Raw genomic sequence first — 19,222 nt, 5'->3', positions numbered from 1 at the left:
CTGGGTTCGCAATTTGGTGAAAACGCTCAGATAGACTAGGAACTTTTTTATATAGTCTCCTTTTCACCCAGGAGTACTGACACTGAACCATCCCTCCAAAGGGGATATTTTCGTGTTACGGAACTGCATACATATACGTAACAAAAGAAGGAACCACTTCTTTCCACGGATCTTAATGTCTTACATACATCATGCCAAAGTACGCAGAGAGAACTTTCTAAAACAGGTCTAAGCACCCATTGTTGACCCTGGCAAATCAGAAATGCAGTTCTTAAAGTTTTGAGATTTTACACAAAAACAGTTTTGTTCTTGTGGCTAGTATAATACAAAAATTTAACTGTGCCCTATGCCATTGACTCTCCAGGTTCATGGAAACAATTATTAAATGATTAATCCAGTTACGGCAACACATAGAAGCTATGAACTTCCATATTGGAGAACTCTCCTCTTCTGCTTTGGTGAGGAGACCATAAACAGTAGGACTACCAAAGGTGTTACTTTGCGACATTTCTTTTCCATCAAAAGGTATTTTACTTCTGCAATATATATAGACAATGTGACCTAAATAGAGAACTAAAATGTCTCCTGCCCTACCACACACACCTTACAATCCTTCTGTTTGTATGAAAGTCGAAATCACGCAGCAGGTAAAGCACAGATTCTGAACCCACTCTGCCCGGCTCAGCTAAGCACCAATTGTGTCACCATGGGCAAGTTATTTGAACCACACTGTACTTTTGAAATGCAGGTAATGTGTTACAGGTAATGCACTTAATGTAAGTTCTCACTTATAGGGTTGTTGTGTGATATAAATAAGTTTGGAAGATGCTTAGAACAGTGTCTGGCACAGAATAAGTGCTGTACAAGTGTTTGCTAGAACTGTTGTTGGCAGAATTGATTTCCAGAATTGGTTAGATTGGGTAACATCCTAAGTAAGGTTTATCTCTGTCCTTAGCTTAAAAAGGAATTTTTAAAAAATTTGGTAAATTAAGATTTACCAAAACTGGTAAGGGAGCTGGCCCAAAGAATTTGACCTTACCTAATTAAGGGGAAAAGATAGAATTTCAAAGTTCCTGATAGTTCTTTGCATAGCTAAAGGTAGAGGCCTGTGTGTAAGGCCTTGTCTTTAGCAAAGCTTCTTATTAAGCTTTTGACCACATTAAAGCAGGTCAGGAATTATTTTGGGGTGGAGAAGGGAGATGTGAAAGCTAAATTACTAGGCATAATAAAAGAAGAATGAATTGGGCATTGCAGATTCATCTGAAAGTGAGGAAAAGAGAAGAGAGCCCTATCGAGGTAGGGAAGCCAGAACAAATTCCGTCATAAATTGTCAAGACACCTAAGAATAGCACTGTTCTCACATAGTACCCTGTTTTTCCATTTTCAATGTTACCCTGTTCCATGATGTGCTGTGGAACACAAAACCTCTGTTGCCCAAAAACCATTGCTAAAAAGTCTGTACACACAGTGCCCTTCAGTTAGAGACTCTGGGTAATTTAGAGACAAAGCAGTAAAGGAAATGATCGTTTCTCTATGGGACCAGCACTGCAGAGCTGGAGGGAGACCCACAGTCCTGTCGTTTTGAGCAGAAACCAGAGTAGTGCTGAATATGATGGTTAAGGGCCAGGTAGAAAACCAGTGGAAGTGACAACCTGTTTCATGAAGTACAATGGATGGAGGTGACCCTTGAAGGGAGGGAGGCAGACTCAAGCTATATTCAGGTTCTCTGGGCCCAGGATGCTTTCCCCACACTTTACGTGGTAGTCATGCCAGATCAACTTTTCTTCAGATAATACACTGTTCTCCACAGCTATCCCACTGAACCTGATAAACGGGGACCTCTTATATCACCTTGGGAATTGTGCTGTCTGCTAAGGCTGAAAACAGAAAAACAGAGGCTCTCATTGCCCTAGGAATGGGCAGCCTTATCTGATACTGACGAATGTGGCTTTCACGTTGAAGGACAAGCATCCCATCATCTCAGCAAAGAATTCCAAGGTAATCAAAGAGCTGTAAGCTCAGGCCCCTTTTTCTCTCCTGCTGTCGTGGGAACCTCTATTTACAGAACCCAAGCAACAGAATCCATCCAGAAAAGTGTCAGAGGCAAGGCAAGGATTAGCAGAGCTACTGTCAGCCTGTGCACAGCCTCTTCTGGGCATTATTCTCAAGAGGGAACCTCCACACATCACCTTCCCCAGAGCAATACAAAGTCACAGCTAACTATGAAAAGTTTGTAGCTGACTACTTCTTGGTGTTAGCTGACAGCACTACACACACACACACACGACACACACACACACACACACACACACACACACACACCTGCTCAAGATAATTTCCCTGCAGTAAACCCTCTACTGCGCCACAGAGATGCCAAAAGTACAGATTTCTTGACCCAAGAGACACAGTAGCCTCTGGCATCTCAGTTAAACTCTCTAAAAAGTCCTCCATGGAGTTCTCCGTTGTACAAGGCCCACTCTGCTTAATTAACTTCACTGTGAATATTATTATCATCTCTTTTCATACTTACTTAAGACAGAGCCAGAGCCAAGGAGGATCTCAAAAGAAAGGAGATTTGGGTTCTCTCTGGAGTTTAGGCCAAACTAAGAAACCTGTTAAAAGCTGCAGATCTCAATTACTTTCCCTCAAGACATGAAAGATGAGTTTTCAGAAGCACTTTATAAAACCCGTGCTCCTCTTTCAGCTACCATTTGACATCAACGTCTTTGACAAGGACATGAAGAGGACTTCCACCTGCAGTCCCCTTCCATGTTGGAAACATAGCAGTCAAAGACACAGACTCTGAAAGACTGACTTCATTATTTTCTGTCTGAGAGAGCCATGGTTTCCTTTGTAAAAAGGTAATAAGAATATGCTCCACCTAATACATTTGTTTTAAGAATTCAATGAAATAATGCATGCAACATACTTAGCACAGTGCCTGGTGCATCGTAAAGGCACAATAAATACTAGATGTCATTATTGTTTTATTGTTGCCATCATCACTATCACCACATCAGTGGTATGATTTATCTGAGGGAAGACACTGGGGGAACAGGGAGTCATGACAGAGAAGTTAGACTATTTTTACTTTGTCCTAAACTGGAAAAGCAAAAACAAGAAAGTCACTTCATTCTTGTTTTGAACTTATTCTGCTTTATCAAATACTATATAGTGCTTACTATGTGCCAGTTACTGCTCTAAACATAGAATTTTATTTTAAAGTAGCACTAATTTGATAACAGCATATTATAGCATATTGAAAAATTTACTGTGAAGCCAAATATAAATAATTGGGAGAATGCATCTGCTTGTTGTTCATACATTCAAAGAATACTAACTAAATATATACTATGAGCTAGCCCTGGTGCTGGTCACTGAGATGATAATGTTTAACAAAACAGACAAGTTGCCTGCCCCAAGTTTACATTCTGTTGAGATGTTTGAAATCACCAATCATCTCGCTTTTTTTCTGCATGAAGTTTCAATCTAGACCAAATTTAAGACCGTTTATTTAGCAGCCAGACTTGGATCTGCCGTAGATAAACTGTTTGGCTTCCCAAAGCAATTTGTCAGTGATTCCCAGAAACTACAGCCACCATGGATAACCAAGTAGGATCACTAACATTGCCAGGTGATATAGCAGCAGGCCAGCTCAGCTTCCTCCACCGGGTGTCAGGATCAAAGGCTGCAGGAAGATAGAGAAGTGTGAACCTCTTGGCTGACTCTAACTGGGGTTGACAGCAGAGACACTTGAAGTACTCCCTGCATCACAGCTTCAATCCATGTGACCCAGCTGGTCAGGGTTACAGTAACTGGGGCTGTTGGCCTGCAGCAATCTCCCTGGGGTGATTCATGTTTGGCAGGCGAGCTGGTCAGGCAAGGCAGCTCAAGGCAGAGCAGCTCATCAGGAGGCAGACTCAGCAGTCACTGAAAGTGGCAGGATGCCCTCAAGCTTATCCAGTATGGAAAGGCCTCCTGGCCAGAGGAGTGCCTCTTAAATTGTGCTGACTATAGGACAAATACAAAAGACACAGAAATATATTTGTGTGCACATTACAGTTACTGTAGTACAAATTGTGTCATACATTTAAAAATATCTTTTATTAAAATGCATGCCTTTGTTATAAGAAGAATATTCTATTCTATTACTATTAATACTATTGTTAGTCTGCTATTTCCAGATCTCTATTCTATGGCTTCCTCATTCATTCATTCATTTGAAAAATGTTCATCAAGCAACTGCATGTGCAGGGCCCTACGGATACAAAATAGACAAAACTCATGTCTTTGTAAAGTTTACAGTCAAGTTGGTTGGATGATCTGTTAGATTACTGTACAGCAAATATTCGCTCTCCCTTTCTCCTATTGTGTATGCAGTATCCTTCTCTGCTCCCATCGAAGTTGGACTTGGATATAGGATTTGCTTTTACCAAAAGAACATTAGGAGATGACGTGAACAGAGGCCTTCAACATGGTGCCTCTTACACTCCTGTCCTTCCTAAGAACATGCTTTGCATAGCCACTGGTCCAAGGAGGATGAGAGGACATGCGGAGCATACAGCAACCCACTCGCCCTGGAGTGAAGCCTGGGTGACCAATAGCGTACAAAACAAAACTGCCCAATGCCAGCCTAGATCCGCTGAAGCAATTGACTGTAATTGACCTGCAGACCCATGAGCATGAAAGTAAATGCTTGTTTTTGTAAGCTTCTGGGTTTGGGGGTGGTTTGCTATACACATAATTGTGGGACTAACTCTCTAATGCAATGCAGAGCCAAAGCAAGAAAATGTCCAGCATTTTGAAAGTTCAATTATAAGGCGCTACTTATTTTCTATGAAAGAAAAATTATATGTCAGTGGAGACATTTTGGAAAATATCAAGTTTCTTAGTCTTTCTCTGTGGTTGTAACCCCCCACCCCCTGAGGCCACATCTGCATAGGGGCTTCATTTATCAATATCCCTTGTCTTGGATATAAATAAAAGGGAGTCTAGGTCCCCCCAAAAAGCCTGTGCACAAGCTGTTTTTCCTAATGCACTCATCATTGTACGCCTAGTTTTGTGGAATCATATTTTAAGCAAGCTGGGAACAAATTGGAGTTGATTTAGAAAAGAATGAGAAATGTTATCGAAGGCATAAAACCATGGAAAAGCAGAGTGCTAGGCTTGTAATATAGACTGTAAATATTGTTGATTGATGTCAGAAGAGAAAAACTGAAGAGCTAAAATAACGGTTTTCCCAAAATTATAAGTGTAAAATATACTGACAAACTCTTTTTTTTTTTCTCTCTTGCACTAAGGAGCAAACAAAAATAAGCAAACTATTTTTAGTAGGATCATTTTAGGTTAGACACAAGAGAAAAGAACATCCACTGAAACACTTTTCTGGGGAAGGCTTGACATCTCCTCTTGTAAACTTGTTTAACATGAAGATAAGCAAGGGATGTTGGGGCCTGCTTAGAGTCAGAGGAATGTATCAAATCACTGTTTCTCCAGTATTTCCAGATTGTGGATCTCTTTGATGTGGTGAGAAACCCCATAGACCACATTCCCTCTTGACTCCTGTAAGCATCAAAAAAGCTTTCAAACAAAACAAAACAAAACTCAACGGATCTAATGGGAAAACTGAAGTTCCCTTCGAGATGTCCCCACTAAGATAGTATCTTTTATTTAAAAAATATTCATTCACACATTTAAGAAAATTTCATTAAGCATCTACTGTGTGCCTGTCATTGCTTTTACGCAGTTTAAATATTGCAGTAAACTATGCAAATCTTCTGTGTCCTTGTGGAGTTCACATTCTATCACAAGTGTACCTAACTGAGAGTAGAAATAATAACACAAGTACAGTAAATTGGACTGAATGCTCTAAGACTCCTCCTTAATCTATAGTTCTTAGATTATTATAGAAAAATTCTATGAATTTATGGTTTCTAGTACATATTATAATAAAGACAGAGAATTTCCAGAGTTTTTAAAAGAATTCCAAGAGTTTAAAAAAAAGAATATGAATATGAAGATTATCTTTTCAAGAATCCATGTGTTCATTTATTATTCACGACATTCTAAAATTTTAAGATAAAGTTAGTTTTGGAGGTGTTTCTCATATCTTTGTCTAGTGCATTTTCCTTCATCTTTCCAATTCTAATCAATAAAGAAAGACATTAGGATAATGTGGCCTGAACAGCCTGCGACAATCCCACAGCATATTGTAGGGAGGACTAGGATTAAGCACGTATACTAGGCTTCCCATTTTGTGAAGAACTGTGTCTAGACACATTAGTCAGATGTCACTTTTGGTCTCATGAGAAGAAGAGCTTCTTAATGTCCTTTCCACACTGTCTCCCAGAGGACTGCAGGAGTGGTACTCTGGCTGCACAGCCAAAGCTGGCATGTGGAGGGTACGACTGCCTATCGACCAAGTCCATTAACACATTACAGGCAGTTAAAAGGTGTGCCAAAAATAATTTCACTCTTCTATCTGTAGTTCCCAGAATTGCTTGGCAGGAGAGAAACCTGCCTGGCAGATGATACAGGAACAATTCATTTGCAGTTTCACACTAATTATAGTTATCAATATCCAATATTCCACCTCTAATGAGAAATTAAGCATAAATTATAATTTTTGTTTTGCATCTGAGACACAAAATGACTTGTGTATTAGCACCTTGGTATCAAAGGTAGTATCCATGATTGGTAATATTTTACAAAAATCATAGAACCAGCCATATTTGTCCAATAAATACAGTGTGTAGAGCCATCTTTTTTTCTCAAACAGCAGAAAGTTCTCCCTGTACACGCCTCTAAGGTTTTAGCAGCCTGAAAACCTGTGGAGACATCATGGCTTTCTAAAATTTGACTCGTAAAAAAAGAAAAATCTGTGAATAGTTCTTATTATAGATTTTCTTCTCCTAAAGCTACCTTAGCAAGACACTGAAGCAACAAGTTCCCTTCTAGGTCCCTCTTTAGGGTAGCCCTCACAGTCTTCATGAAGTTATGGGTCTATAGACTTATTCATGAGAAAATAGCAATACTCAGTATGCACTGAGCACATGATATGTGTCAGGTGTTATATGCATTATCTCATTTTAACTTGCCAGTTATTCTTTGAGGTAGATTTGATTTCCATTTTTCAGATTGTGAAACTAAGTTTCAGATAAGCTAAAAATCATCTCCAAGGTCACATAATAGCAAGTGAAGAAAGCAGGATTCAAATCCAGCTCTATCTCTCTCCAAAGTCCATGCTCTGTATCATTACACCATGCTTTCTCCCAATGAGTGATTAATCTTATTTCAGAAGCTTGATCTCCTCTATTAAACTAGTCAAGATAACTCGTGGGCAACTCAATTCAAACTTTTTATGTGCATATGTCTAACCTAAGTCATACTCCATGCCCACTTTTCCATCATTTATTAGAGGCCTCAGGTCTTGGGAGCTTTTTCCTTCAAAAAGGATGAGGCTGTGCTATTCATAGCCAACATATCCATACAAGCTCTTCCCAGGACCCAAGCACACTAACAGCCATACCAACAAGAGAGTTAGTCTCTCTCTTCTTTAGGACCTGCTTTCAGATATCCAGGTATGTTGGAGGCCAATCATTAATTAGAAGGTTTTTCAGTGAAGGTGGACTCAAAGTCAAGGATGGGAATTTGAGAGGGATTTCATCCTCTTTGTGATCCCCCTGTACCTGGTATTCTACACAATTGTACCACCAATTGCACTTTAATTTATACAACTGTCTTCTTATGAACTTCTTATGTACTCCTAAAGAGTAGAAGCCATGCCTTAGCTGCACAATAAATGTATGTTGAATTGAAATTGTTGAATTGGACTCTCTTATACCAAAATACAACCCAGACCAGTCAGAATACTAGCACTTGCCAGGTTCAATGTATGTATATCCCTTAGAAAGTACAGAGTAAACCATTCTGGCTATGGAGTGCAGAAAAAAACAGAGGGCAAGTGGAGATGCCAATAGAACAATTAAGGGGTAATTTAGGCAAGAAACAATTGTGGATGGATAAGTAATTGTTGTATATTCATATGATGGCAAACTACAGAATAGTGAAAAAGAACAAACTATTGACCTATGTGATAACATGAATGAATCTCATAGACTTAATGTTACATGAAAGAAGCCAGGCCCTAAATATATATAGTATGATTCCATTTATATAAAGTTCAAGAACAGGAAAGTTTATAGTGATAGTGGTCAGAATAATGGTTTCCTTTGAGAGGATAATAACTGAGAGGGGGCATGAGCGAGACTACTAGAAATGTTTCCAATTTTGATCGAGGCAACCGCATCAGGATGTACATGTATCAGCTTGTAAAATGCAGGCTCCTTATTGTGTTTTGATCTTTCTCATAAACTCTTTATGTAAAAAAGTTTTGAAATATTGTTGGTGACCTGGCCTAGGGTGATAGCAGGAGATACTCACAGGAGTGAATAGACGCTAGAGAGATAATTGAGAGTTTAAAGTCAATAAAAAGAAAAAATGAGCAAATGCCTGTAAAGTGTTTAGTACAGTGCTTGGCATATAGTAAAGCTCAGCAAATGTTCATTATAACAATAATTGCCTGAAAGGGCTGGTGAGCAGATTAAATTAATGTATGTAAAGAAATTAGATCTTTGCCTGGGATATAGTATATCCTCAATGAATGACAACTTTTTTCTTTAATTGATTAGGCAGTAATCTTTTTCACATGCATTCTGCCTTGCTAGACCCTGATCTTCTTGCTATTATCTGGAAAATAACCTGAGCCTACTAAAGTATTTCCAAAAAAATCATTTCATCCCCTCCCGTGAGTTTTTATTAACGTAACTAAATGCATCATCACAGCTGCCTACATATTGGCCCCCAAAGGATCCTAAGGAAACCTTCTTTATAAACTTCACCAGAAGCATTGAAGACAAAATCATATGAGGTTGATGCATGTATGCTTTTACTCTCCTGGTTGCGGCTTTGTCACATCAGGATCATTAGCATAATTTCTTGCAATAGTGTGTCAAGAGACTCCCTGATAGGGTTAAAGCTCCTTAGCATTGTATGGGAAAGGACATCCCAGCACCATCTGCCAGGCCTGCAATTCTATTAAACTGTCAGCATGATAAATGACAAAGAGAAAGCATTAGAACAGGGGAAAATCTACTGCGAAGCACTGTGGTCATAAAACAAGAAGGACCAAAAAGGATTTAGGGCAAGTACACAAACCATTCTTTATAATAAAATTTTCACTTGCAAGGAGGGAACAAAGAGACTGAACTATAACTTCTGGGTCCATCAATAAGACCGTGGGTCACCCCTCAGCCCTGATGTGCAATCACAGAACAATGATGCACGCTCCAGCAGTTCCATCTCTGCTTCCCACCAGGTCTCCTGGGGATCACTGAAACACACCTTGCCCATTCTGTGTGAGGAGATGGTATTTAGATAGCTAGTTACTCTGTGCATCCCCTTGGCTTACAAAAATAAATAAATAAACATCTCTGAAACGGAAAATAATTTGGCTACTTCTCTTCAATTACAAATTATCTCAAGAGAGCAGTCACCCAGTGCATTGCTGCCCTGCTTCTAAATTTAGCCCCCACCAAAGACATTTTCTGTAAACAGAGCATAGGCAATCAGTTTCTGAATATTTGGGTTTTTCTAATGAGTCTCATTTAGAGTCACCAGGTAATGATGCCAATATTAAAAGCAATATCGACTCTATAGATGTTAAGAGACGACTACTGAAGTGCTAACAGATTAAAATGGCTTGGAATATACCTTCTCCAGGTAGCAAAGGAACTAGTGGCAGCAAAATCATGAATAATCTTCATGCATATGACATTTCCAGAAGCATCTTTGGAGACAGGTTTTTCTAAAGAGAAACTTTATAAACACTGAATAACATTTAGCATTTATATCATCTTGTGTTTTCCTGACATTTGAACCAAAACTAGTAAAACAAGATTGGTGATGGCAGAGTAAAAATTCAATTATCTCAATAACAAAACTAAGCATACCAGATTCCTAATAATGTTGCTTCTTCTGCATTTTCTGTGTATATGCTGTGTCACCACATCAAAATGCTTGAATGCAGCAAGTTAAACATTATTCATTGCATGCCTTAGGTTTATGACATATAGTGGTTTTCCTTCTGGGCTTAAGACACATGGGATTGGGGTATTTTATTGCCTTGGAAATGAAAAGTTAACTACATTAACTAGTTGGATATGTGGGTGCTTCAATCAGATCATTAAACACAAACCTTAATGGGTTTCTCGGGCAAAACCAAAAGAAAACAGACACAGGAAACAGACCCGTGAAAACATCTCCTGTCTCTTCTAATATATAGGAATATGATGCAATTATTCATTTCAAATGAGGCAACAAGCACTTAAAATATCTGGCAGTTGTTCCACTACTCAATTTGTGCATCAACATTTGCATTATATTAAAGGAAAGAGAAATGAAGTCAGCAAACTGAGTAAGAGCCCTGCTGTTTTTTGCTAACTTATTTAATACGGAAATAAATATTCAGTTATTGGATACATTTCCTTCATGTTGTCTTATTGATTTGGTTAATATTTGTTATAAGTTTTCTTAATAGGTTTTCTAGGAATATCTTTCAATATTTCTACAAATCAGAATTCAAGGTTTAAAACTACTTTGAGAAAGGATTGGAGGACTCCAGAAGAACAGGCCCATGGATCCTGGGTGAATTTTGTTTCGATTTTGCAAATAGCCATCAAAGCGCTTCTCTACTACTCTGAAGCTCCCAAGCGCACACAAAAGTCTATGGCAATTCGTGGGTGTGCAGCCCTTGAAAGGATGAGAGAGCACTGTGAAGTATAAGAAACAGTGGGCTATGATCTGGTGTGGGTCACAGCACTAACATTCACCAGCTATTGGATTTGCAGAAATTGTGGTTCCAGTTACTTTTTTCTAGCTGACCACCTTCTATGGCCAGGTACTACAATAAGCACTTCATACTTGCTATCTCAATGCACTGAAAAATCTCTATGGCCAGTATTATTTCCCATTTTTCAGACAAAAAAAATCAGAGAGGTGGTAACTTGCTCCAAGTCCCACAATGAGGAAGTAGAAGGTCTAAACCTGAGTGCTGAACTGGCTCATGACCACCGCACTCACTGATCCACGCATTTCACTTTTAAAATTGCGCAAAAGCACTTTCCATGCTTATGTAACAAGGCTGCTAGGAGAAACCAATAGTAAACATATAATATGTAAAACACTTAGGGAAACAAAAAATGCTACACAAATGAACAGGTTTTGTATAATTCTCTCAAATCTTGGGTCTTCAAACTACACAACATCCTTCTGAAACTGGATTGAGTAAAGAGAATGCATTGGTTCATGTAATTGGTAAGTCCAAGGCAAGCAGGTCTAAACTTGGGGGCTCACACAATGCTGTCAGGATTTTCTCTTGGCTCCCCTTTCTTCTGCTTTGGCTGCATCATAATGCAAGCTCTTCTTTGTGGTGGCAAAATACTCAACCTATCCTCAGGGCGGGAAAAAAAGGGATGCTTTTCTGGGTGCTACAGCAAGTATTCCAGGATTATCTCTCATTATGTCACATGTCCATTCCTCAACCAATCACTGGTGTCAGGGGGTGGAGTTATATGATGATTGATTTAGGTCTGAGTCATGTGCTCACCTCAAGAGCCTAGTGTCCTCAGCTTCCCACATACCAGGTGGACTGAGGGGAAGAGTGAGGTGGGGTGAGGTGGGGTGGGTGGGGTGAGATGGGATGTGGGTCCTCCAAGGAAAGGAGCTCTCTTACCAGAAGAAGAGGCCACACAGAGAAACACCACTAAAATATTTTAATAATAAACACTAAGCTTCATATTTGTAAGACGAATGCTTAGTAAATATTAGCTAACTAATTTATGTAGACTGCTCCAGAGTTAGACAGTTCTTTCGTATGCAATATATTAGTCTATTCTCATTATATCCTTACCAAGTACAAATCACCATTTTAAGGGTAAGCAAACTGAGTCTTGGCATAATTAAGAGATTTACCCAAATCTACCTAGATAAGAGGCCAAGCCAGAACCTGAACCTCTTCTGATCCCAATTCAGTACTATGAAAAGCTGGTGAGTAGGTTTAATACTGTGGATTTTGATTGAATGTGCCTTGGAAGCAAATTTGCCTTAAAGAAGGCATTACTAAGCACAAACTTTTAGATAACAATACCTTTCTACCCGATACTTTGGGGAAATAGTAAACTGTCCTTTGACTATGGACATTTGCAACAAAACATGCCTTTCTAATACTTCTTTATTTCATTGTACATTTCTGGAGGCAATGTAAATTGTCGGTCCAGTGTTTTGGGAAGGTAAGTTGGTGATAAAATAACGAAAGCTATAAAAATGTCCATATTCTTTGACTTAAAATTCTACTCCTAGGAATGTATCCTATGAAAATGATTAAAATAAATGTAGAAAAATTTATATGTGTAAAAACATTCATAGCACCACTAATCACAACATTGCCACTTTAGAACTCAAAGAGATAATATATGTAAAGTGCTTAAGAGATGCCTCCTAATCAATTAACATAGGCTGCAGTAATTCCCTGCTTTTTCATGAAAGCTAATGAGCCTTCACATTTGTGTTTCATCTACATGGAAGGTTCTTCCCCCAGAGCTACCTTTGACTCACTCCTTCCTTTCCTTCAGCTCTCTGCCTAAATGTGACCCCACCAGAGAGGACTTCCAATCCACCCTCTCTAGATAGCACATCCTCACTGTCTTTTTTCTATCTCCTTACTGTGCTTTATTTTCTTTAGCACTATTTCTACCTCATATGTGTTATATTTATTTGGTTTTCGTTATTGTCTTTCTCATCCCCATGAAAAGGTCAGCTCCATGAGGACAGGGACTGCAGTTAGTTCACTGCAATGTGTCCAACACCTAGAACTATATCTGGAACACTGTTAAATAAGTATTTTTTCTGTCTTTATTCTTATTCTTCAACCTTTGGCTTCTACATTTCTTCACTTACCAAACATTTTTATTTTGCCAACTCCTTTTTTGTCAGAAACAGGGCGCTGCCAGAGGCAAGATGGATCAGTCTGGAGAAAGCTCTGACAAGCAGATCCAGAAGGTCTGCTGGTAGGTCAAAGGGCCAAGATCTAAACACAATAAGCACAAGCCGGAGTTGATATTCTTGGGAAGGACATGTGAGAAGTCTTATGATGAATCCAGGTCACAAATCAGGTCACAAAAAAAAGATGGGGGATCTAGGACCTAGGATATCTATCAAATCAGGTATCAGTCAGGCCATCAATGAAGATGGGCAGTCGACCTCAGAGAAGCACAGTAGAGTATATTTTCAGAGGTCTTCCCGTAAGAAAAGTAACGTCTGGAAAAAATTTTCAGCCATTGGGCCATATAAGATGCCAGAGAAGAATTTTATTATTGAGAAACTTGGATCCAAGCAGAGATTCCAGTTACTGTATCTCAGTTAGGGGTCAAGGCTTGCCCTAGAAAGAAGCAAACTCCCAGTTACCCCCAAGGAAAGCAACTCCAGTAGCCCAAGCTCATCTCTTCAAAAGAAGAGCTGCAGGTGCTAGTGGTAAAGCAATCTGAAACCAAGTAGGGAAAGTAGGCACAGAACAAGTAGTATAAATATGCAGGGATGTGGTGGCTTTGTAATACAGTGACTTAGCTGGATTGAACTACGTATCTCAGAATTTCCATCCAGCTAAGTTTCCAGTTTGGAAAGGTCAAACAATACACTTCATGTAAGATGTGGAGGGTGGAAGTGGAGCTGCAGCCGTTTTTATTTTGTATGCTCAGAAGGTGGAGGCAAGCATTTTTGTAGCTCACACATGTTGCTGCTTATCGGCTGGCTCATTTCATTAATGTGAGGCAGTGACCAGGCCTATCACTTACCCTTCCAAAAGGTAACTGGGGTAATTCCACCTTGCCCTGGATCCTCCTACATCTTCTCTCACTTCTGGGTCCGGTATGTGTTGAGCTTTACAACAGAAGATACCAGCTTCTCCTGCAAGACATCAAAGTAGGAGACAGTGAAAAGTGACATAGGTTCCTGCTTTTGCTCATGGCTTCCAGTTGTTCCTTGATCTCTCCACTTTTTGTCCATCTTCCTTTCCCAAATGCCTGCCTGCAGACTTCAGGATCCACATCAGAAATGAGATGACAACCTTACAGAGACTATTTTACCAGCTCTCACATTGTATATGGTGAAATCCCCATTTTAAAAATCATATATATATAAATTATGGAGATTTTATATATATATATATATTTTATATATATATATATATATATATATATATATATAAAATGGAGATATTGGTTTTATAAAAATAGGCTAATAAAGTTTGAAATATATATACATATCCTGGTGGTTCTATTTCTCTAATTGAACCCCGATTGATACAAAGTGGATCTGTGTGAAGGACTGAGCTTGTTTGCCAAAGTCTAATATTGGGTTAATTCTGTCTCAAAAACAAACAACAACAACAACAACAACAAAAACATTAAAAGTGTGCACATCATGAAAACCAAATATAGTTTAATTAATGTCCAGTTTAAATCTCCAATAGACAAGGTCTATAGACAAAAGTCTAAAGTACAATAACAGAAAACCCTGACAAGAAATATAATTATGTAGAAACTTCTCAAATTACTCACTCTGAATAAAATAAATGCCTATCGGTAATGCTGGAGATCTATCCAAAGGGTTGTTTAAAACTAATTCTCACCAACCTTCTTTTAACCCAGCAATAGATTTTCCTGAGTGTAACATCAATTTCAATAAATCTTTTGTTTCTGCCATATCCATGAATTTTACAAGTTCTATTCTTAAATAACTTACTTAACTGGTTGGAAAATCGAAAAAATATTCTTGCAAAGAAAAAAAAGTGCTGCCTTCACAGCTCAAGTTATTAGTTTGAGAAAGTAGAATAACTCAATTTTTGAAAAGTCACTATAAATATTTAGTAGTTTTATATTCTGGTGCAACTCTGTATCAATCTATCACGCTGATAAATTCATTAAAAATTTAAGCCTGGAATTTGGGGTCTGCACAAGTTCTAAATTATTCATCTACCATAAATCTACCAGTATCTCTGGAAGATGTATCTGTTGGTGATAAAGTTTCAATAATGTGCATTTGTAGTAATAGGAAAAACGGTAATGACATGTCTCCCATGTTCTGAATCAGAGAAAATACTAAATCTATTGAGAAAGAGTTTGTTTTCATAATTAAAATCTGAACAGTGTTGCTATATCCATAAAGGAAGGCAGACACTATTTTCAGATTTCTCTTGATTAAATGTACTATTCAAAACAATCTCACAGACTCCGTTCTATGCTTAAGATATTTTCACTCACACAAAAGCAAGACAGTGAATGAAAAATGAATTTAATAGCAAAGCAAAGTTGAACTGAATTCAAATTGTTGTTAACTTCATGTACATCTGGCCAGAAGACCTATGGGAGAAACATTGAGATGAGGGTTTCTGCCTTTGTTGTTGGACCACTTTGCCTTTTTTTAAGATGACATTTATTAAACGTTGTATCAGAATCTGGGATTTTTTTTTTTACATATATCATCTTTAATCCACATCTCTCATAAGTGGATATCATCATTCTCCCGCATTTCCAGCTTGGAAAATGAAGACACTAAGGTTCAGAGAGGTTAAACAACTTATTCCAAGGTCATGAAGCTGAAAAGTGATGGTGCTGGGATCTGATCCGAGTCTATCACCAAAGCCTGTGCTCTTAGTTACTTCCTCCTGCAGCCTTAACTTTACAAAAAAGTAAACATAGAAAGACCATAAGGAAAGGCTATTTTGTGTCTTTGAGACATGGTTCTTGTATTATTCATCTAATGCTGTGGAACAAACAATTCCCCAAAATTAGTGGTTTATAACAACAAGAATTATTCATTATCTCATAACTCCATATGTGTGGTTCAAGAATTTGGCAGTGGCTTGCCTGAATGGTTCTATCTTGAGTCTCTCATGAAGCTAGATGTCCACAGGGCCTTCAGCCATCTGAATCCTTAATTGGAGCTAGAAGATCTACTTCCAAGGTGTCTCACCTAGATGAGACAAGGTGCTATCAAGGTGCTGCTGACTTTAGTTTCTCTACATGTGGGCTTTTCCATAGTACTACTTTAGTGTCCTCACAGCTTGATGACTGGCTTCCTCCAGAGCTAGCAATCCATAAAATCAGGGGAGAAGCTACAGTGTCTTTTATGCAATGTCTAGCTCAGAAGCCATCCCCTATGAGCATTCTGTGGGTTCACCGAAGGAGATGACTACACAGGGGCGTGAATACTTGGAGGTAAGTATCCCTGGGGCCACCTTGGGGGCTCAGCACCTTGGTCTTCTTGCTAGTCCTCTGGCAGTTAGCAGATGACATTCTCCTGGTGACAGTGTGTCAATTGCCTCTCTGGTCGTGCAGGGTTAGAAAGTCAGGAAATTACTTCAAAACTGCTGAACCTCAGTGTCTTTAGCTGGTGGTTGCATGCCAGCAGCTGAAAGTACTGGTAAAAGTCCTAGTAAGCCAGGACTTTTTTAATCTGTATGGGGTTTATTCGTGACCCTTTTCAGGAGTATTCACCTTTTAGAACTGAGTGCAGAGAAATTAATTAATTGTAATGATATTGTTTCTGATGAAAGCTTTAAAGGGGATTGAAACAAATAGAAGGGGAGATAAAGGTCACTGAAGACAACCTCATAGTTGCTTAAGAACTACTTCTAGTAAATGAATGGAAGTGTCACTATTTACTCCTAAGTGTGTCTGGTAGCATAAGTTTGTGGTCCCAATCAATAGATGGGCGTCTGCTATTAAACATTTTCAATTGCCCTGTTAGATCTCTAAAATGGCTACTACCAGCCAGCCTTATCCTTTCCCTGACTTCCTGTGCTCCTTCCATCCTCCTCATTTGCCAAAGTGCACCACAGGAAGTGAAGGGCAGCTAAGTGGTCCCATGCCCCTTCCTAAATCCATGGAAAGACTACTTTAGGTGCAGTCAACCTCCCCTAGGAACTTCACTGAAAATCACCTCTCAGATGCCTTCAGGGCTCAAAGGAAATGAAAAAGCATTTTCCATTTCCTAAGATCTGGGGACTACTAAATAGGTAGTCTGCTTCACTAAGATCTGAGGACTACTAAACAGGTTAAAATTTCATTTAGGCTTATCTTCAGGGTCATTGGAATGCTTTTTGCAATGCCATTTTCTTCTTACAAATACTTTCTGTACTTCTGTCTTACCCATTTCTCCATCTGGTCATAAATTTTGTTGACTGAATTCCAGGCAGGTATTAAAGCACCTGTCCAATATTCATTTGTCTCCGTCTTAAGGATACTACCACTTCCTGTTTCCCTCCCCTCAAACCCAACCCATAGCACCCAGGCTGACAACCATGATCTCTGCTTCTCCAGCTTAAATGGTAAGAGTACTGGGCTCTGATGCGATCAGCTCCAGGACGTGGGCCTAGCTGGCCAAGGTGCTCAGGGGCAGATAAACTAAAACTCTTGTAGAGTGATTCGTACTACCCCAGCCCGATTTGCAAAACCAAAATCCTCTTCTTCATGAATAGTGACTGGAAAAGATCTAGCAAAAGCATTTCATGAGCACTGAAGTCAAAGAATATGGGTCAGGGTAGCTTCCTTCCACTAGGTAGTCACCATCTTACATTAGCACCAATAAGTTCTATTCTCCTTATTTGAGGGTTGGACATTTGAAGTCCAACTTCCCTTGGACATTGCTAAGCCATCAATGTTCATTTATCTATTCATTCAACACATATTTATGAGAACCTGTCTGAGCAAGGCACTGTGTTAGGGCTACTGTGGAAACAGTCCTAAGTGCTAAAAAAGAAACAAGCATGACTAGGACATGGTATTTTATTTTATTTTACTTTATTTTACTTTATTTTATTTTATTATTTTATTTATTTTATTTTATTTTGTTTTTTTTAAAACCCTTGTGAGCATTTAATGAACTTCCCTCCATGTGGTTTCAAGCTATCAGGACACAGGCCCCCGCAACATCCTTAATCTTCTCCTCAGCTCTTCTGGCCTTCACAATGACAGGCTGCTTTGGGAGCTTTCCCTTCCCCAGAACTTTGTAGTAGCCCTGTCGCACCACATCAATGATAGGAGCAGCTCCTGTCTTGTTTTTGGCAGCATTTACCAGCGTCTGCTCACTGACCAAAGTCCACAGTTTATCAAGGTTGACAGTTGAGCAGAAGCTCTGGTTCCTCTTTAAGTGGTTATGCCTCATACCAACTTTCCCAAAGTAACCTGGGTGATATTTGTCAAAGCTGATGCTGGGGTGATGCGTGCCACCAGCATTACCTCGGCCTCCCAGATGCTTCTGGTGCTTGCCCATGGGGTCGTGGCCGTGGCTCACGTGGCCCCTAAGTTTCCGAGTCTTCTTCAGTCTAGATGGCATGTCTGCGGCCAAGACAAAAGAGAGGACATGGCCTTTTAAAAACATTTATTTTAGCAAAAGCAAAAGGGTAAGAAATAAGCATATCCTTTTCCAAACTTGTAATCAGCTAGAGTAAAGTTATAGAATAGGAAGGGGCTGGTAGAGCTGCCAGCAGTAGATTGGGACCTGATCTACAACTTGCTGCTGATCCTTCTACAACTGTCCATGCCATGCTTTGTCAAAGCTCCCGAAGGTTTGGCTTGGGTCTTACGGTGCAGATTAAATAGTACCAGGATCTAGCCCACCTCAAGGACAGTTTTGGAAATGGTGCTTGCCGGGCTGGAGAGAAACCATTAGGTGGGGGTTAAGTATGTTAATACTATGGTTCTCAACCACACTAAGTTAGCATAGTGCAACAGAGACTGGTAGCTAACTCCCAAAATTTATTTTCCCTCTTTCGTAGTATGAATTTGTTGCTGGGAGGTGACTGTCAAACCATAGATTTATTTTCTCAGTGCACCTTACAGCCAGGTGTGACCACATGACTAGTTCTCACCTATGGAATGTAAGTAGAAATTATATGTGTCATTTTCAGAATTTTTCATTAGCCGCAAGCAGAAGACAGAGGATCCACAAGTAAGAAGGAACCTGGTGTCTGAATTAGCATAAGTCAGAAAGCTCCATGCTGAATGGGATTATACACATCAGACTGTTATATGATGGAGAAATAAATTTTTCTTGTGTTAAGCCACTAAAAAGTTTGAGGTTTATGTATTATAGCAGCTAGTTTTAC

General features: G+C 39.2%; 1 protein-coding gene across 1 annotated transcript; it reads right to left on the bottom strand.

Annotated features, from left to right (window-relative positions):
* Nucleotides 1-18,015: 18,015 nt before the first annotated feature.
* Nucleotides 18,016-18,450, bottom strand: LOC120605554 (60S ribosomal protein L27a-like). The gene has a single exon (XM_039866435.1). It carries the CDS (start codon nt 18,448-18,450, stop codon nt 18,016-18,018), a length of 435 nt encoding a protein of 144 aa, XP_039722369.1.
* Nucleotides 18,451-19,222: the final 772 nt, after the last annotated feature.

The sequence above is a fragment of the Pteropus medius genome, unplaced genomic scaffold (assembly GCF_902729225.1).
Source record: "Pteropus medius unplaced genomic scaffold, Ma_sr-lr_union100, whole genome shotgun sequence".
Lineage (NCBI taxonomy): Eukaryota > Metazoa > Chordata > Mammalia > Chiroptera > Pteropodidae > Pteropus > Pteropus medius.
This window is presented reverse-complemented; position numbering and strand designations above follow the sequence as displayed.

What these genes read in the sequence shown, in the direction of transcription:
- LOC120605554 (XM_039866435.1), bottom strand. Translation starts at nt 18,450, where the DNA reads ATGCCATCTAGACTGAAGAAGACTCGGAAACTTAGGGGCCACGTGAGC.